We start from the raw sequence: 21362 nt of genomic DNA, 5'->3' as shown, positions 1-21362 counted from the left end.
TCCTGTTCTGAATCATCACGACCTCTTTGATAGCTTATTTGCAGGCAAAATTTAAAATGTGATGAAACCCCAGGCAGTGGGAGAGCTACTTGGGAAGATTTGCAACATGGAAATGGCAGGTTGAAAAAGATCTAAAACCATATCGGTCCTGGAAGTGCTCTTAAATATGATCAGAGGAGACCGGTTGGTGGAGGGTATTCAGGTCGGAGCGAAACAATATAAACTTAAAGCATTTGCAGATGACCTAGTATTGACCTTACAGGAGCCAGAGCCCAGCACCAAAAGGGTACTGCAATTGATTTATGAGTTTGGTCGGGTGGCGGGATTTAAACTTAACAAGCAAAAAACCAAGGTTTTGGGGAAAAACATGACCTCTTCAGAATCAGAAAGGTTTCAGAAAGAGACAGAATTAAATGTGGTTAAAAAAGTAAAATACCTAGGGGTAAACATAACAGCGAAGAACATGAATTTATTTAAAGATAATTATGAAAAATGTTGGTCTGAAATTAAAAGGGATCTAGATGTTTGGTCAAGACTGAAACTTTCCTTGTCAGGACGCATTGCTGCTATTAAGATGAATGTATTGCCAAAAGTGTTGTTTTTGTTTCAAACCTTGCAGATTGTGGATAAAATGGAGTGTTTTGGGAGGTGGCAAAGAGATATCTCAAAATTTGTCTGGCAGGGCAAAAAGCCCAGAATTAAGTTTAAGATACTAACTGATGCTAAAGAAAGAGGGGGCTTTGCCCTGCCAGACTTAAAGCTCTACTATGAATCAGCAGCTTTCTGCTGGTTGAAAGATTGGCTGCTTCTTGAAAACACTGATGTTTTAGATTTGGAAGGATTTAACAATGCTTTTGGTTGGCATGCATATCTGTGGTATGACAAGGTTAAAATACACAAGGCTTTTAAGAATCATGTTGTCAGAAAAGCAGTGTTCAATGTCTGGTCAAAATACAAGGACTTATTGGAAAACAAGACCCCAAGGTGGTTATCACCAATGGAGGCTAAGGCCCCGAAAAGACTCAATATGGAGGCCAAATGGCCGAAATATTGGGAAATAATAGAAAAAGATGGAGACAATTGGAGGTTGCAGAGTATGGAGAAACTAAAGGGGAAAGTGCGAGATTGGCTACATTATGCTCAGGTTAAAGAAGCCTTTAAGTCAGATAAAAAACTAGGATTCCAGGTGGAAAAGTCAAAGTTAGAAACAGAATTGTTAGAACCCAGCTCTAAGACACTTTCGAGAATGTATAACTTGCTGCTAAAATGGAATACACAGGATGAAACGGTCAAATCAGCTATGATAAAATGGGCACAGGACATAGGGTACAACATTATGTTTGTTGACTGGGAAAAGTTATGGACCACCGGTATGAAGTTCACGGCATGTAATGCCTTGAAAGAAAACATTATGAAAATGATATATAGGTGGTACATGACTCCAGTCAAGCTCGCAAAGATATACCATCTGTCTGACAATAAATGCTGGAAGTGTAAAGAAGCTGAAGGAACATTCTTTCACCTCTGGTGGACTTGCCCTAGAGTGAAGGCTTTCTGGGAAATGATATACAATGAGCTGAAAAAGGTATTTAAGTATACCTTCCCTAAGAAACCAGAGGCCTTTCTTTTAGGCATTGTCGGCCAGAGTGTGCAAAAGAAGGATCGAACTTTTTTTATGTATGCTACAACAGCAGCAAGGATACTCATTGCTAAATGCTGGAAAACTCAAGATTTGCCCACGCTGGAAGAATGGCAGATGCAACTGATGGATTATATGGAACTGGCTGAGATGACTGGCAGAATCCGAGACCTGGGAGAGGAACTGGTGGAGGAGGACTGGAAGAAATTTAAGGATTATCTACAAAAACATTGTAAATTGTATGAATGCTAAGAAAGATGTAAGATTTGTAATAACACGGCTCCAACAAATTAGTAATAAGGAATATAAATTTGAATGTAATTGAAAGAAAAGACAAATTTTGGATAAACAATATTTCAAATTAAGATTTCAAAAGTGTGATTTAAATTCTAAAATTTGAGATTTAATATTGGATAATTATATGATATGAATGGAAACAAGTAAATAATTTGCTAGCAAAATTTGTGAGTTCAGAATGCAGGAACAAGAGATGTGAGGAAGTCAAAAGAGGAGAATGAAATGTGGAAATTTGAAAAGACTATGTTATTATGTATGTTTTTTGTTTATTGTTTAAAAAAACTTTAATAAATATTATAAAAAAAGAAAAAGATCTAAAACCTCCTCCTATTCCTAATTCCCACAGGAAATGGTGTTTTCATATTTTAATTGGGATGCTGTTATATGCATTTAGATTAACTTTTAGTTTGGGATTCAGACACAGTACTTGAGTTTAGTGCAGGGCAGTTCAGTGTGATAGTGAATGCAATTCACAGCCAGCAAGAGAAGTTGCCGCCGAGCTCGATCCAGAAATCTCTATAGAGGTCAGAGAGTATCACACAACCTGCTATGAACTGTTAGTGAAAAGAGGCTTCCTTACTGATATAGCTGGTCCCCTTTTAGTTCTCTCTTTAGGCTAGAAGACACATGAATCAGGGACTACATTTAGCCTTCCTTAAGTATTTTATTGAGCCAAGAGTGTTTGCAAAAGGTAGTTTCAGCTTCTAGTAATATCAGAGAATAATTTCCCCATGGGTGTCTGGGTTGTTCCTCCCACTTACTCCAGAAGGCAGAACCTATACAAATCAGACAACTGTTATCCCTGTTTGGGACACAGCATCCATCTCCCTGTTTCTGTCCAGCCTCATCAACAGGCTCAGGCAATGCTGTTCTATAGTTGATCCCCCCCCCCCGTTATTTTTCTCAATTTGTTCATTTCTCCCTCATCTTATGTCCTTTCTCCTTATAGCTCTGCCCTTTTACTGTTCTCTAATCAACACATAAGCAAAGCCTGAGACTTATGGGAAGAGTCTAGTTATGAGAGTATGTCTTTGGACCCTCACACAGGGGATACCCAGTTCTCTTTCAGGACTGTTCTGAGGACCATTCAGGGAGGCATTGCTAGGGCTTAGAACTATTAGTGCCACAAACTGGGGGGCGGGGAAGTATACTCAGAGTGGCAGGACTGTTCCCCTCCTGAGGGCGTATTGCAGATGGTGAGTGAGCTAAACTCAAAGTCATCCAAGCCAAGTGAGACTCTTTCAATGAAATCCTACATGCTGCCTAAGAAAAACCTGAAGAAAGCCCTCACGAATCCTCCTGTGGCAGTAGCAGGGTCTGGGACAGTGGTAGCCAGTAGTGGAAACGAGGTTTTAAAACACCGTAAAAGTGATACATTTTGCTTAAGTCCTATGAGGCATTTGCTCCAGCTGTGAGGACTGCAGCTTTCATTTTAATATTTGTCAGACCTTCTCTCCTTTAGATGAAGAAACTACACAGAGAGGTCCCAAAACCAATCTTAAGATCTAACAGGATATTAAGAAGCTAACTGAGACTGATGCCTTTATAGTGGATGTTGGTTTAAGACTCTTTGCAGTTTACTCCCAGGTTCCTGGCTGGATTAATCCAAGATTAATCTGCCGACCACTCCATTAAAAAGGGGGCAAGCTATTTGGCAAGGCTCTTGAGGAGGATAAAAATAAGGTGATCCAAAGAAGAAAAAAGCAGATTGGGAATAGTTCCTCTCATCTCTTTAGGCAGTGGTTTTAGGGCCAAGAAGGCAGAGAATCAGAGCAGACCCAGATCCCAGCCCAGCGAACAGTGGTCCCAACATCAGTGTGAAGCTGTATTACATCCTGAATCTGTGGGAGAGACACTCTCTCACACACAGGGCGCAACAGGTATATGTCCTGGCTTCTGGAGCAATCAGGAGGAAGTACTCAGGTAGGTCCAATGTTCCTTTTTGCTACTGACTAAGCCAGGGGTTATCAACCTGGTCCCTACTGCCCGCTAGTGGGCGTTTCAAGATTCTAGGTGGGAGGTAGGGAGTTCTACAGCACAGTCCTCCTTCCATTGAGCCCTAGTGGGCAATAAGGAAATTTTACCATCAAGAAAGATGCATTAGTGCGCGGTAAGTATAAAAAGGTTGACTACCCCTGGACTAAGTCATGCATGTGGGAAAAACACAATCCACTTTGCTGGCTAGCAGGCACATGAAGAATAAGGGTTAGAGCTGGGTGTGTCCCCTCTGCAAAAACAGTCCTGTAAATTCTTTTTTCAGATTCAGATGCATTAATGCTTGTTTTGTTTTGCTCACACCCCTCAGGGAGCAAACTCCAAAAGAACTCTGCATGGACAGTGACACTGCCAGTAGCCAAAGAATCAGGAGAAGAAGAGAGGAAGAGAACATTTAGTTGTATTGCTCATCTTAAATAGTAAAGGTCACTCAAGATGCCTCAGGCCCCCCAACTGAGGGGCAGGGTGGGGGTGCCACACACAGTCCCCACCCCACCCTGCTCCAGCTTAAAAACAACAACAAAGACTCTTACCCACCCCCAAACAACAAACAAAAAGAAAACCAAACAAAGCCACTTTGCATACTCTGAAACAGCTGTGTATAAAGTTCCAAGCACTTAATTCTCTTTTATATTTACCCCAACATACATGGCTGCTGCCAACTTTGTGATGGCCTCCCTTATCCCTACAAGAGCTATGTGGCTGCTCCCCAAAAGAGCATGCTTAGCACGCAAAGCAAATATCATTGTTAAGAGTTTCCACCTTTACATTCTTCTTCTCTGCAGACTTGACCAGGCTGAGAGCCACCCAAGGAAACCTTTCCCACTTATTAAATTCAACCACAGTTACCAAAACAAGCAAGCTACACAGACAACAGATCAGAGTCTCGTGGACTGAACTGGAAACTAAATCAGTGACCTTATCCTGCTCAACCCAAATGCATTTGTAGTTCCGGGAGAGGACCTCAACACCAGATTGGGCCCTAATGACCACATTCTCTATGCACAGCACAAATGTCCTCCTCTCAGCCTTGAAGCCGATGGATTCCTCCTCACCTGCTGCTCAAAAGATCAGAAATCAAACTCTGCAGGCCTCTGCTTGTCTCAAACAGCATTTAGGCTAAACATCTACATTTTAAATGGTGCCCTTGAAAGCGACTACCCAGCTGAATTCACCTACCTATCTGGCTCCGGAATGAGACTATATAACTGTTTCTAGAGACCTCCTTCCTTATGTTAAGACTCTAGAAGTTATGCCTAAATTTGGCAGTGATCACTTCCCAATTCTCCTTCAGCTAAAAGCCTTCACTCAAAAGATACCTGTACATACTGAGGACTGCTACCAGCCCTTCCTAATGCCAGCAGGAAGAACTTACCATCGACCCAAGTGGACTCCTCATCTAAGCCAAATGATAACTGAACTACTGGCCTCAGATCGCCTGCAGTGCCCTGATATCTGCTGAGTCTCCTGATGCACTCTTGGAGAACTATAACACCCTTATGCAAGAGCTCCACCAGCTCCTACTCTGGAATAATAGCACACGCTTGAGACAACAACACCACCACTCCAAGCCATGCTTTGACAAGGACTGTGTTAATGCCAAAAAAGTTCTTGCTGCCACTTACAAGGCTTATGTATCCAAGAGCAAACCAACAGCTGCATTGGACCTCCTCCAGCAGAAGAGATATTATAAGCATCTGCTGGCACAAAAGAAAAGGGATGCCATGAAGAACACCTGGACACGACTTATCCCAGCAGCCAAATCCAATGTTTCATTTTGGCATATTACATCCAGCCCACAAAGCAATGGCCCAACCATGGTGGACTGTCACATCCCCCCAGGGACCTGGGAGGCTCATTTTCAGGAACTCTACACAGACACCTCTGCTAAAAGTGGAGACTCTAGTCAAACTATAGAGAATCTGCCTATGTGGGCACCAGTGATGGAGACAAGAGATTAACAACCTGGTAGCTCAGCTAAGACTGGGGAAGGCCCCAGGGGAAGACCTAATTCCTCCAGAGGCCGTTAAAAACAATATGGACTTCTGGGCCTCTATTCTGGCCTCACTCTTCACCTGCATTGACAACCATGGCTGAGCCCCCAAGGACTGGGGGCTTGTAATCATTGCCCCCATATATAAAAAAGGAAAAAGGGATGATACTGCAAACTACAGACCAATTAGAAGAAGAAGAGTTTGGATTTGATATCCCGCTTTCCACTCTCCTTCAGGAGTCTCTCTTTTAAAAAAAAAAAAATGTATTACTTTTAAACACTACAAAAAAGGAAAGAAAAAAGAAAAAAGAAAAAAAGACAATACAATACAATATAAAAAGATTACACAACACTAACTCAATAAACAAAACAAAACAAAACAAAAACAGTTTACCACACATCATACAATTTCAGTATCTTATCTTTCATTCACTTGTTTCAACGACCTCCTCACACACCCCTTTTCGTATTCCACTTCTATTAATTGTTTCAGCAATTCTTTTCCATCTTCCTCTATTTTCTGTCCTATAATTATCTTAACATATTCTAACCTTATTTTCACTTTAATACTCTAATAATCTATTTATACCTAATTCCTTATAACATTTCTACTAAAGCCATATAACTTCATTCCAACATTTTTCTAACATTCATTAATTTTACAATATTTCTATAAATAGTCTTTAAACTTTTTTCCAATCTTCTTCCACCGACTCTTCTCCCTGGTCTCGGATTCTGCCAGTCATTTCCGCCAATTCCATATAGTCCATCAACCTCGTGATCTTCTTTCCGATGCTCTTAGCTCTTTTCCAAGTCCCTTATGCAGATCTTCTTCGTATTTATACAAAAACTTTACTTTGTCTTCTACTGATCTTATTTTTATTTTCCTTCCTTTAAAGCTGAAGAATAGACCTTGGGGAAACTCCCACCTAAAGATGATTTTATTCCTTCTCAGCAGGGCAACCAAATCTCCGTAGTTAGACCTAAGATCCAAAAGGTATTTCGGGACGTCTTTAAAAATGTCCACTCTTGGCTGTTGTACTTCTAGGTTCTTCTGGTAGTGCCAACAGTCTCTTATTCTGTTCTTCTCTTTTCCCCCTCCTCTTCCAAATCTGAAGCCCTGACAGTTTTAAACTCTTCTTGACCCAGATCCAAGTCCCAAAAATCAGCAAATTCCTGTGTGAAGAAGTCTATCAAACTTTCCTTCTCCAATTCAGGTAGGGCTCTGATCCTCAAATTCGTCTGTTTTTCTTTAAATTCAATCATAGCAAGCGTCGACTTATGGTCATCAAGTTGCCTCTGTAAGGCTGGGACTCTCTCTCTCACCAATTGTGTTACTTTACATTCAGCAGCAACGGCTTTCTCCCTAGCTTCCTCCGCAGTCTGCCGTATCAAAGTAGATTCCTGTATCAATTTCTGGATTGTTTCTGTATTGATATTCACCTTTTGTCCCAGATTATTTATACTTTCTGTATTTAAGTCAATTTTAATAGTTGCAGCGTCCACTTTCGCATTTGTCACATCTATTTTCTTGTTAAGCTGTTCCAGTGAATCACTTATCTTACTTAATGCAACCGCTAAGGCCTCTTCTGTCGACATTCCTCTTGATTTTGAATATACTGTTACAAACGCAATAGCGGAAGAAGCAGGGGGGCCTGATATTGAGGCTCTCCTAGATTGCTGCCAAGTCCTCCCAGACCTTAATGTTTTTTCCTTTCCATTTGCCATAACACTTAACCGATTCAAGGTCAGTCCCAGAGTCTCACAGCTTTTTATCTTGCAGCTGGAAATTCCCCAGCCCAGCTCTTGTAACAATTTCAAAAGCTTCCTCTAGGGGGAAACAGTTTCGGTTTATATTAGTCAATAATGTCCTCTTTTAAACACAGCTCAAACAATGAAGTTAGTTTCAATTTTCAGTTACTTTTACTCCTTTTTAAAAGCAGACGGAGACAGTAGAAACAATGTATTTCTCTTATTAGCTAGCTGTCAACAAACGTTCTAATCGCTGTCAGTGAGCCTTCCAAAGAACGTCAGTCCTGCTAGCAGCCCGTTTCCAGGGTCTGAGCGGCGGTATTTTAACTCTCTTCGCTCTCTCCCGCAGGCATATGCAGTTCACAACTTCCCCCCCTCTTCTTCTGCCTCCAAGGGGGGTGGTTATTGTTCTTTACCGATGGAAATTTAGTCCTTTACAATAGGCTTTCCAAGGCTTCAGCTTGCAGCCTCAATGCTTCAGTCTATTTACAAAAGGGGAAGGCGGACTTCCTGTATTGAACCTCCCCGTTACGATACCAAATTAAACTTTTAGAAATCCAATTCTCCCGCTTCAGCTCTACTCACGGGTAATTACTTTAAAATCAAATTGTCCACAGGAAAAAGTCAGCGCTCTCCAGCAACAGCTATGCGGCTTCGCTCCGTGGAAGAAGCAGACAATTCGAAGCACCGCGCCGCTCACCCCTCGTCGCTCCGGACCCCCGAAACCAGGTTTCCCCGCGAGTAGGGGAGGTGCAAAAGGTGCACGCCAAATCCCATGCTCACAGGCTTCTCCCGCCTGTGATTTTTTACAGGTCTCCGCCTTCGCCGTGACGGCCAGACCCAAATTCCCACGGGGCAAATTCCTCCCGATCAGAGGAATTCCGCCATTACCGGAGGCACCAACCCGGAAGTCTCCTTCAGGAGTCTCAAAGCGGCTAGCATTCTCCTTTCCCGTCCTCCCCCACAACAAACACTCTGTGAGGTGAGTGGGGCTGAGAGACTTCAAAGAAGTGTGACTGGCCCAAGGTCACCCAGCAGCTGCATGTGGAGGAGCGGAGACGCAAACCCGGTTCCCCAGATTACGAGACTACCGCTCTTAACCACTACCCCACACTGGTGTAGCAAACTTTACATAAGACACCTAACAATGGAAATTCCACAACTGGATGGAACAAGAAAATATACTTTGAGAGGAGCAAGCTGGCTTTAGGGAAGGCCGATCCACTATTGACCAATGCCTAGTACTCCATCATCTCATTGAGAAGTACTCCTCCCACAACACAACCTCCCTTTATGCTGCTTTTATAGATTTCAAAGCAGCATTTGATTTCATACCCAGAGCTAAACTGTGGAAAAAACTGGAGGCCACCTCAATAGATAGATGTCTACTCCATCTAATTTGTATGCTACATGAAGGGACCTCACTTAATGTAAAATGTAACCCCTGGGGCCATCTCACCAATGCCACTGGAACCAAGAAAGGTGTCAAGCAAGGCTGCATATGGCCCCCCACTCTTATTTAATTTCTACATCAACTCAATGGTAAGCCACCTCCATAGCACAAACTTTCACTTCCCAAAACTTGCTGGAAGACACATCCCTGTTCTGCTCTATGCAGACAATGCAGCAATATTTTCAAGAACACCTATTGGCCTCAAAAGAGCACTGAGAGCACTAACACAGTATTGCAAGGAGGACCAGCTAGAACTCAACTATCAGAAAACTAAAATAATGGCATTTGCCAAAAGGCCTATGAGCTGCTCCTGGAGCATAGATGGCTATAAGATTGAGCAGGTCTCCTGTTTCAAATATCTGGGGGTAGTTTTTCATTCTGCTGGCAGTAGGAAAGCTCATGGAGACTATGTTGCTGTTATTGCTCAGAGGAGCGCATCTTCAATCCTTAATTTTTTTAAAACAAGAGGTGGCCACTATATACCTGCAGTACTCAATTATTTGAAGCCAAGCCAATAGCACAACTTCTCTATGCTGCCCGGCTGGGCCCCTTCTCCAATTTTGTACGACTAGAAGAGAGTTTGGATTTGATATCCCGCTTTATCACTACCCTAAGGAGTCTCAAAGGGGCTCACAATCTCCTTTCCCTTCCTCCCCCACAACAAACACTCTGAGGTTGAGTGGGGCTGAGAGACTTCAGAGAAGTGTGACAAGCCCAAGTTCACCCAACAGCTGCATGTGGAAGAGCGGGGAATCAAACCAGTTCACCAGATTACGAGTCCACTGCTCTTAACCACTACACCACACTGGCTCTCACTACACTAGAACCTGTACAATCCAAATTTCTAAGATCAGTCCTTCAAGTCCCAAAATGTGTCTTTAATGTCACTCTGAGACTAGACAAGCTTCACAAAAGTGGAGGCTAGAGTGTGGGTGACTATACTCAACTATTGGCTCAGACTATCTCTATTTCCCCTTGGCCTTGCCCCACTAACTATGAGTGATGATTTTCAATCCACATGGAAACAGGCAGTGGCAACTAAAATCTCATCCCTGGGCTTCTCTCCAGGTCTTCTACTCAGCATGGGATATGATCAGGCCAAACCACTCATTAAGCAATATGTAGCAGACACACAGCCAATTGGATCTAGCCAGTACCCCAACTTTTATTGCCAATGAATCCATCAGATACTCTGCCTCCCCCATGGCATATCTAACTAAAGTCCCTAAGCATCGGAGGGCCTTTACCCTGGCACGATGTCACGCCAGGAAGATTGCTTACTCTGAGAGACAATGCCCCTGTAATTCTGGACAAACAGAAACAATAGAGCATGTGCTTCTCCAGTGCCTGTATTACAGAGACATTTGTATTAGCCTCATCTACCCACTCATCTCCCCATAAGTACCCAGGGTGCACAGGGCAATTCTGTATCTCCCTGCTGCTTTCAGATATCAACCCTGCTACAACATACAAGTTGCCAGGTTCTGCATAACAGTGCTCAAAATTTGTCGAATGATGACCTGTGCCACAAACTAGATTTAATGAACACTCATATTGGAGTGCTTTGTAAATTGATAGCCATAGTCTTTTATATACTAACCTTTTATGCTCTTCCACAGCCGATTAATGCTCCTAACCCTTCTTTTAGCTTCTTATAGTTTTAATATATATACCTTCTGTTTTAATAATTTCAGCTTTCCAAAACGTTTTACAGATTTTTAAATGATTGTACCCCGCCCTACTTATGCTGGTCTATGACCGTAATAAAGATTTGATTTGATACATAGACAAACACTATTACTGTCTCCCAATTAAAAGAAAATAATATTTGAACCTTATAAGGGTCTCCAGCTCTACTGTATTCACAGCTTTCCTCTGGTATAACATCAGGTGTTCCTGATCTGCTGTGGCCACAAACTGCTCTATGAATGTCAAGACATGAGCAAATCCTTCAAATGTCAAAGATTTTCTGCAGAAATAAACAAATGCTATTACAACCTATTAAAATATTCACATATAAAACCAAAATGGGCACACAACTGTAAATGGGGAGGGAGTCATATTTGCTTATTCGTGTGTATGACGTATTTGCATATAAAGAAGAAGGTGGGATCTTCCACTTAAAATCAGGTGAATCTTCCTCCTCCTAATAAAACAGAACAGTCTCCATTTTCCACTTTATACATGAATGGGATGTACCCAAATCAGTCATATCTAATTTTTCACATAAATAAAAAGATTTTGAAAACTTCATGAAACAATATGAACACTTTAAAAAATAATAATTGCAATATGCACTGTGTGCTCATGGTAATGAATGTGTTGTATAAAATGACAATGGGATAACTTATTCTATCTTCCATATACTCATATTTTTGAATGGAGCTAGCTTTTTTGATAAAGAGCAGGAAAGTTGGAATGGATCACTTCATTTCTAGCACACACACCCAATCTTCTACAGTACCTTTAGATTCATGTGTGCACAAGGACTGGCCCAGCTCTTGTTTCTAAACTATAGGGCATTATCATGTTGTGAGCTTCCAGCCCATGAAGTAGAGCATAGGCAGACACACAGTGTCAAGATGTCATCATGCACACTGGGTATCCCCACCTAAGAACATAAGGCAGCCATACTGGATCAGACGAAAAGTGGATCTAGGGCAGGATCCTGTTTTCCTAGTAGGCAACAAAATGCCTGTGGGGCGCCCACAAACAGGACCTAGACATTAAAGCAGTCTTCCTGAACCTTGAGGTGATTTAGACTACAATTCCCATCAGCCCTCAGGTTTCTGTATCTGACACCAAACACTGTCCTGATTTTATTATTAGAAATTGTGACCCTTTTAGAATATTAGAAGTGTAGAGTTGGAAGGGACCCCAAGGGTCATCTAGCCCAACCCCCTGCAATGCAGGAATCTCAATTAAAGCATACATGGCAGATGGCCATCCAACCTCTGCTTAAAAACCTCCAAGGAAGGAGAGCTCTCAATCTCCCAAGGGAGAAGGTTACACTGTCGAACAGCTCGAACAGTTTTTCCTGAGGTTTAAGTCAGAATCTCCTTTCTTGTATCTTGAAGCCATTGATTCGAGTCCTAACCTTCAGAGCTATAATACATTAGTGTATTGCTTTGTCTTCTTTAAAAATAGAAAACTTACCTCATGTTCAGAGCAGGCACTGAATACATCTCAAATGTAAGTTTTAACAATGAGGCAGTGAGCTGCAAATGATAGCCCAAACAACTTAGCATTTAGCCCTTTCTAATTTAACAGTACCCAAGCATGATTGTATTTTTATAAATCTTACACCTATATAAATGGACAAAGCTAGTGGTTCCCTACAGGTATAAAATATTACTGGAGAGATTGGAGTGATACCTCTATAGTGATGCAAATTGAAGTTTAAGCTTTTTAACAATGGGGAATTGCTAATCCTTTTACAGAGGTGTAAATAGCTATTCAGGTTTTTATTTCAGACTGCCTGTTTTGTTTCCACATTCAACAGCAGAACTCCACAAAGCAAAACACACAGCTAGCCTATAAACTGTTCAACAACAGCAGCAGCAACATTCATTAGCCTTATCAAGGTTTTTGAAAAATCTATAACTTTAATATATATTGCAAATCACACACATGAAATTGTAAAATATTCTCCCAAATTGCTAAACTCTACTGCAATGCAATTCCACAACAGTGACTAAGAACAGTGGAAAATGAAGATGGTGCGGGAGTGACGTTTTCAAGTTTAAACTTAACACACATTGAGGCAGTGAGAACACACAGGCAGTTCAACAGGGCTTTTCATTGCACTGAAGTCTTACAAAATCTCTATTTCAGCTAGCTCGCTCCCTATTGTGCTCCTCCCTCTGGGTGGTCTTTCCAGGGTGCCACTTGAAGGGAATACATTAATAAAAAGGAGGGGAAGGAAGGGACACATAAATAAAGAAAAGCAAAATGGATGACATGATGCAGCAGGCTATGGATCAGGGGTCAGCAAACAAGGGGTTTTTCTCTTTTACAGGTTGCTTCCTGGAAACAGTCTGATTAAGCTGACAGCTTGAATTATGTGTTACATTTTGTAATGCACAATCCATCTGTGCTAAGTCCTCTTGAATGCAGCTGAAGCAGCACAAGCAAAAGGTCTCTGCCTTGTTCCTTCTTAAACATGAGCTTGAAATACTCATTATCTTTCTAAGTGCTAAATCCGAGAGGCTGAAGTTTTTAAGGCTCTAAATGAAGCACAGGTTAGTTATGGGAACTGGCAAAGTGCTGGACAAGACTTTCATTTAAGAGTTTGACAATATTGACATGTAGCAAATTTCACAACTCCCTGAACTATCAAATTTCTTTCTGATTTCTTATGGTGGATGGTGGAGACCTTAAGTATCAATAATAGAAACAGATTGATAACTACCAGACGGCACTATTTAGACATCTTGTAGGAAGCTCAGAGCACAAAACTTAAATTTGTGATTGGGGGAGGTTGGAAATCTGGATGTACTGTTATGTACTAAAACAAATGGTGAAACATAAAAGAAATGTGCTGTGACTAAAGCTTAAAATCATTTTATTTATTTTTTGGGGAAGGGGAGCTAGTCTAGGTCTAAAATACAAAGTGAATCCATTATCTGTAGCAACATACCACTTGAACTGAACACAGAATCTTCACTTACAATAAAGGCTGATTATGTCGTTTTCTTCACAAAGAGGTTATTTTCAAATAAGGTACAAATTATGCTATGTGTAAAGATGACTAATTACATTTACCATATTTTTCCATGTATTGGACGCCCCCGTGTATAGGACACCCCCTATTTTTGGGGACCCCAAATTAAGAAAATGGGAGGAAATTGCCCTGACTTGTTGAAATTTTAGGAGGGGAGAGTTGCCCAGAGGCTAACAGCCCCACGCGTCTAACAGGCCGCCTATCAGCTGTTCCTTTGCTGGCAATCGCTGAGCTTTTGGGGGGGGGAGTGGTGAAGCTTTTTTTCCAATTACTTTTACCACTTCTCGCCTTTCCCGTGGAGCCTGCGTACAGTATTCTGCTTGCCACCTCCCACTCTGCCCGCCCTACTGCTGGGAGGGAGGCTGTAGGAAGTCCGTTTTTCCCGTGTGGTGTCTTTGTGCGGCTCCATTTGTGTGTGGACGGAGCAACGTTACACAGGAGGAGCGCAAGGCGCAATGTTTTGTTGATGTTAAAGGCGCAGACGGAGGATATTACTTCAATCGCCATGCTCCTCCTGTGCAACGTTGCGCTGCCCGCACACAAATAGAACCGCACAAAGACTATGATGCATCACAAATACCATTGGAAATTCCTCAGTTTTAGCACTTAGTCAGAAAATGAGCATTTCTGGTTGCTTAAGAAGAAACAAGACAGAGTTCAGACAGTTACCGTATTTTTCGCTCTATAAGACACACCAGACCACAAGACGCACCTAGTTTTTGGAGGAGGAAAATAAGAAAAAAAAATATTCTGAATCTCAGAAGCCAGAACAGCAAGAGGGATTGCTGCGCAGTGAAAGCAGCAATCCCTCTTGCTGTTCTGGCTTCTGGGATAGCTGCGCAGCCTGCATTCGCTCCATAAGACGCACACACATTTCCCCTTACTTTTTAGGAGGGAAAAAGTGAGTCTATATTGTGGTAACACTTGCAGGGGGACCAGGCAGGATGGAAAAGGCATGTAGAGTGACCAGAACTAAGCAAGAAAGCTTGCAGCTACTTGGAGACCCAAACCAAAAGGAGAGAATCTGTCTGTTGCCCAGAAAAGGGTAACATAATAGTTTCAGCCACATTTCTGCAACCTTGAATGACTTGCCACAAGGGGCAGTGAAACAACAGATCACTTTCTCTCAATAGTACCATGTTTGCTGGAAGCGTAAAACTGTGACATCAAGCACAGTTTTATTGCTGGAAGTGAACAAGGTTTAGGGGGAGGTTAAACAGCTTGAGGATCAGTGAGAAATAAGGCAAAGTGGCAAAACCTTCCAATGATGTCGTGCACACCCGCGCTAAAATATCATTAGAAAAAATGTTCCAAATGGTGTTTCAACTGAAAGGAATGAAGAAATCAATGGCTTGGTTTTACCTTATTGTGAGACTAGCAGATGAGCCTCCACTTGAGCTATAATGACATAATGCTTGTGAACATGGATGTTCTTCCTCATTATATGGTGTGCTGCAGCCTAAATCCTGTAGTTTTAATGGTTTCCCTTCTTCATCCTCTTCACTGAAAGAAACAGTAAGGTCACTACTTCCACCTGAACTTTCACCTTCTTTCTCCTGTGCATTTTTGTCCAGCATCAGACTATCCTCAGGAACTGTAACAGAAACTTAACATTAAAAATAATTACAAATAAAAATAAATTACAATGAAAATATTAATTCAAATTTGATAATAGTTGTATATATCTTTCAGTTAAAAATACATCCCCAAATATAGGTCATAACTGGCTACTTAAAAAATGTTAAATCCTGTGTTTTCAAAAAGAAAAGGTTGAAAGCAATATATAGTAAAATACATAAATATGCTGCAATGTCAAAGCCATTCAAAATCTTCATCACCAAGTGCAAAAGTAAATGATAAAAACAAACCATCTCACAGTCTGTCTAAAGAAGAAAGTTTTAGAAATATATACAATTTTTAAAAACTGTACTGAAAAACTCAATCAATGGAAAAGTAGAGACCAAAGGAGATTGTCTTCTGTTTGTCTGCTGGAGTCAATTCCACCAGCATATTTCACCGATGATTAGTTTTCCTATAGAACAATCGAATAAGACCACAAGGCCTCTTGTATACTTTATACTTCTTATGTTAGCCACTTTGAGTTTTTCTTTCAAAAAAGATAGGCTATAAATATGAACAAATAACGAGGAATACGTATTCAGAATTGAAGCTAGATATCTCTACCACAGAAACTAATGAAGAAGAAACTACAATCAAGAACCTACAGAGAGAGAGAGAAATCAGTTATAGCACTGAAAAGTTCAATGAAAATCCAATTTAAAAATCATGGAATAAGCAGACAGACAAAAACAAGTCTGACTTCCATTCCTGAACAGCAAGATCAACAGTAGTGGAACTGGGTGTTTAGAGAGGCCAGGTAACTGTGTACTCCTGCTGAATGCCCCTTGAAAGGACTGTCAAGTTAAATTCTTTTCCACTACAGTACTGTGTTCCTCAGAAAGTAATGAAGACAACAGGACAAATATTTCGATTCAAGAACATGAAAGAGATCTAGAAAGCTGCACCCAAAAAGTAAATAAAGGACATAGGTCTCTTGCATGGACTCTCACTATAGTAGCTCAGGCAGTAAACAAAACTTAATGCAAGCAATAAATAGCCCTGCCATTGTTAGTATATAAAAATGCAGTTCCTTTGCATCTGCAGATAATGCAGTGATGGATACCATTGTAAAAATCCAACTAGGCAGGAGGAGAGCTATTTCCATTACACACATCATCACTATACCTGGGAATTTTGCTCTCGAGTGCTCATTTCCAGAAACAAGCTGCTCAGGGCGACACACCAATAAGATCGGCCGCTTAGATCCTTGTTCATTTCGTACAGAGTACTCATGTGTCAGTATTTCTTCCAACGATTTGCAGGAACTGTCACTTTTTAAATCGGTGGTTCTGTTCTCTGGACTTAATCTTCCATGTAACAGGGAGTTAAGTTCAGGAGACATTTTGCTTTCCACAAAATTACTACTGCAATTATTTGTCTTGCTTTCTACTGTTAAACAGCAAGTTCTTTCATTCTCATATGATACACTGGATGTGACTGGCGTTTCCTTGCCCATCAGCAGATATGTCTTTCCATCTATTTTGTCAGACTTATTTGAGCGCTGTAGATCACTATTAGTTTGTACTACACAGCTGTCTGTCACATAACTGCTCTGTGATGGTTGTCTATGTGAATGTGGGTCAGAAATTGAAAAGCTCTTTGTGAGCTCAGAAGATTTCGGCGGCACACTGAAATCTTCAACGCTTGAGACAGCTGACATTTGGCGTCCCATAAAGATTGTTGCTGTATGATACAGTCCCCTTGACATGGCTGTCCTGCTGTTAATTCCTGTCTGTCTTACTTCTGGCACCATCTGAAAAACACAGTTTGAAACAAGAGTAATTTTTGTTGTTGCGGATGGGGATTTTAAAATGAACAAGGTGTTATCCATTTAAAATATATGCGCACACCTGCAAGGCTCTCTTATAGGCACAATCAAACCAGATGGTCTCTTATGTAAACTCCGCTGAAATGAGTTGGAGAGCACAAGAAAACATCCCAGTGAATTGTATCCCACTCTTTTCTAAATGCAAGTACTGTGTACAGTTCTACACATTGCCAAGTACTTTGAATCTTGGATCTTCTGCATGCAAAGCGGCTGCTCTACCATTTGGCTGACAGTTTTGACCATATTCTCAACCGTGTTACAAATAGTTAATTGGTCACACTAAAGTAAGAAGGAACAATGGGAGAAGGTGACAGAATATCAGAAAACTTGCATTTGTATATGCAGGTTTTTCTCTCCCCCCCCCCAAACATGTAAGCTGTCAATCACCTGCTCACCAAGAACAAGCATTAACTATTTCCAAGAGAGAACCAGATAGACAAAGTCAAGTATGTAAGTGTGGTGGTTATGGGCAGAGAAAACTAGAACCAACTGCAGGCATGGCTCTCTGAATCTTTTTGAACCAAAGTTGTTGTGTCTTTGAGCACATTCAGTAGATTCTGAAGTAGAGGCTTTGAGGTCAGGAGAAAGGACTTATGGGCACAACTAGTTAATTCAATTGAAATAAACAGAATCTATACAGTTCTATTCATTTCAATGGGACCTATGCAGAACTTCCAGTGAATTATACCCACCATCTACCACTATACAGATAACTACAGTACTGGCAGATATATATTTGTTCCCTAGTTCTGAGTCACAAAGGCAATCAAGTAATACATGACCTTCTGCAACATTCTGAAACCAAGGTTCTGCTTTCAGGTTTACTACTGGGAGGATGGCCCTGCACAATTTAATTTATATGAAAATGCACAACATGGCATAATCCACCAACCCATGGCCCAATGGCTACTAAGAAGTCCATCAAGGCCCTTCCGGTAAGCAGTCCATCAAAAGGATAGGCAAAGATAGTGTGATTCCCAACCCACTGGGCTAGAGGACTGTCAGCTGTAGAGAGTTGACATCACCCTCACAGCACATGCTCCATGTGAACTGTCAGTTGTTCTCTGGGTTGTTCTGGCTATTTTGATATTGTTTGTGGAATTAATAGGGGAAACGCTGATGTTTTTACTTTCCCACATCTTTTAAAAAGTTATATTATTTGCAAGAATTTTCCAGTTAACTTGCAACCTCTGGCACCCCTAGAAAAATTGCTCCTGGGAATCAGGGATTCTCCAGAATAGGGAAATGCAGCTTGGAAGTGGAATCACCATCTGCAGTCCAATGCATGTGTGGAGGCTCATTCCACTTGCACATGGGCCAGTTTGGCTCTCAGCCACTTCTATATAGAAACATCACTGTTGTTCCTTGTCATTTTTGTGCTGCTGGATTTGATGGATTTTATACTCTTAACTCTGGGTGTATATTGGGCCTTCTTAGGGGTTATGTTTGTTTTCTGTTTTCATTACTATTTAGTAGCTCCCTTTAGTCCCTTTGGAGAAATAGGTGGGACAGAATTTTTAAAAATAAAATAAATGAACACCTTATGACTGCAGTACTATAGTGCCCCATATTATAAACTGTTGTTATAGTTGCCTGTTTATTTTTTAATTTACTTTCAGAAGGTAAGTAAAGAAATGAAGAGGTACCCATTGCAATAATTTATGATATGGGGTACTAAAGTACCATGGTATTATAAGGGTTCTAGTAGTTCTGATATACAGATATTCATGTAAGTAGGGCTGCAATGAAATGTAGATTTATTTTAGATCAAAAACTTCAAGGACAAATATTTTAAAAACAACACAGTAAATTAGCATTTCAGAACTCTATCACTATCGCTTCCTAAATATCTGAACATTGTAGAAGGCATACTTATATAGGTCAAGGCTGGTGAGGCTCATTGCTCCATGTATATTTTAAGAAGGGCCTAAATTCAAGGTTTTTCCATCTTTTTAATCTACTGTGAAGGAAAAACATCTATAAACTCAGATTAACGTCTGCTAACGCAATGAAGAAAGAAAAATGAAAACCTTCCTGATACTATTAAACACACACACACAAAAACACAAAATAGTGTTGCCTCTGTTTCTTTCCTGATAAGAGTCTTAAATACCAAACAGTTAAATGCATAATAACATTTACTGGCAGCAAGACAGCCTGCTTAGCTGATACATAAAGCAGGTAAAAGGAGAAAAAGTTAATTTCTTGGCTGAATGATTCCATCGGTAGCTATAGGGCAAACTAGAAAGTCTTTTAGCAAAGTAGCAGTTGATTCTTCTATCAATCTGCAGCACACATACTCTTCCAAGGAATGCATTAAATATGAAAATCATATCCTGTTATCATCTGTTTCCAGCTTTCAGCCCAGTAAGCTTTCCTTAATGAATGCTGTAGCCTAAGGGACAAGCATGCTGTTGGCTTTTCTGAATAATGGAGTGATGCAACCCATTTTGGCTTATTACAATATCGACTAGCTGAGGGGGTTTCACACATAGTCACAAGTGACTACTCTTGCCAGCATGCTCTAAGTTATTACAAGATGTTTTTAGACATTTCATCTAAAAGAGCTTTCCTGCTTTTAGGGAAGAAAAACAGCTCTGGTCTTGAACTGTATCATTTATATGGAGATAGGAAGAGGGATTAGAAGGCTGCACTACTGCAGATATATAGCAGAATATATTTGAGTATTTCTCGTCAGGCTTTGTCTGTGACTGTTGTTGTTGTTTTTCTTCTTTTTTGGCGTCTTTTGGAAGGGAAAAGTCAAAATGTACAAAATTATAAATGCTAATTTTGGGGGGCTTAAATTTAAATATTTGGCATACATGGTGTGTGTGTTTGTGTGTTAGTATTTTTAAATTTCACAATGAACATTTGTTTCTTTTCCAGCACTATGGCATGATTTAAACTGCATGGCGGAAGTAATTACACAAGAGGTTTGCAAAATATATTTTTTACCTGAATAAAATAAAAGCCTCTAACAGCTCCCCAATTAATAGATTACAGAGCTACTTCCCAGTCCCCAATTAATAGACTACAGAGCTACTTCCCAGTCCCATTGATTTCAGAGGGAGAGACTTAAACATGCCTTTTTAACTCCACCATTGAAATGAATTTAGATCACAACCCAGCTACACTGATGGCTCGTGGGGGCAGTATTTGGTTGGGCATAGTTGCCTCTCTGCCAACGTCTGTGGAAAAGAGTGCCACCAGCTGGGTGGCTCTGCCGCAACAGAAGCCTCAGCATCACCCAGTTGGTAGCTAGCAAAATAGCTTTCAAACAGGATAGGGTACTGGTGGCTTTGGACTTGCTGGAGTCAAAGCATAGAAAACGCATTCAGGGGAAAAAATTATTTTAAATGGCTCCCCTTGCCTTCTGCTCTGGTCACACAAGGAGGCAATGCTTGGAATGCAGTGATGGGCCCATTGCTCTGCTCCATCCCACTTGTCCCCAGTCCCAGTTTGGATTGCTTTGCCCAAAGTGTTTAGTTCTGGTTAGATATACCTTTTAGAATATTTTTACTTACCTGGTGTTTCATAACATCGCTCTTACTGCTTTTTGAAATATTTTTTCTCTCAGGAATCTGCTCTCTCTTAAATCCTCCTTCATACTCTGCCTAATATATAAAAAAGGAATCATAAATTAAGATTAAATAGTCTGCATATTGATTCAGGCTGTGATCCAGGCAAACTTAAGTACAGTGGTGCCTTGCAAGACGAAATTAATCCGTTCCGCGAGTCTCTTCGTCTAGCGGTTTTTTCGTCTTGCGAAGCAAGCCCATTGACGGCTTAGCGGATTAGCGCTATTAGCGGCTTATCGGCTTAGCGGATAAGCAGATAAGCGGCTTAGCGGCTTAGAAAAAGGGGGGGGAGGGGAAAAAAACCGCAGGAACTCGCAAGACATTTTCGTCTTGCGAAGCAAGCCCATAGGAAATTTGTTTTGCGAAGCACCTCCAAAACGGAAAACCCTTTCGTCTAGCGGGTTTTCCGTCTTGCGAGGCGTTCGTCTTGCGGGGCACCACTGTATGCTCTACTGATTTCATTGAGGAAAGGTAAAACATATAG

At 41.0% G+C, this 21362-nt stretch overlaps 1 protein-coding gene across 8 annotated transcripts in view; it reads right to left on the bottom strand.

Annotated features, from left to right (window-relative positions):
• KIZ (kizuna centrosomal protein) overlaps window positions 1–21362 on the bottom strand; it is a 187255-nt gene that overhangs the window by 152478 nt on the left and 13415 nt on the right. For 7 of the 8 annotated variants that reach the window (XM_081872702.1, XM_081872700.1, XM_081872703.1 and 4 more), the window contains 4 exons: window positions 20825–20914; window positions 16598–17225; window positions 15215–15458; window positions 10964–11098 (listed from right to left, as the gene is read on the bottom strand). In XM_081872702.1, the coding sequence (XP_081728828.1) occupies window positions 10964–11098; window positions 15215–15458; window positions 16598–17225; window positions 20825–20914 (1097 nt within the window). The remainder of the gene's footprint in view (window positions 1–10963; window positions 11099–15214; window positions 15459–16597; window positions 17226–20824; window positions 20915–21362) is intronic. The other variant, XM_081872701.1, reaches the window with a different exon arrangement.

This window comes from Podarcis erhardii (genome assembly GCF_964252035.2).
Source record: "Podarcis erhardii genome assembly, chromosome: 8".
Lineage (NCBI taxonomy): Eukaryota > Metazoa > Chordata > Lepidosauria > Squamata > Lacertidae > Podarcis > Podarcis erhardii.
Note: the sequence above shows the minus strand (reverse complement) of the source record. Positions and strands in the feature narration are given on the sequence as shown.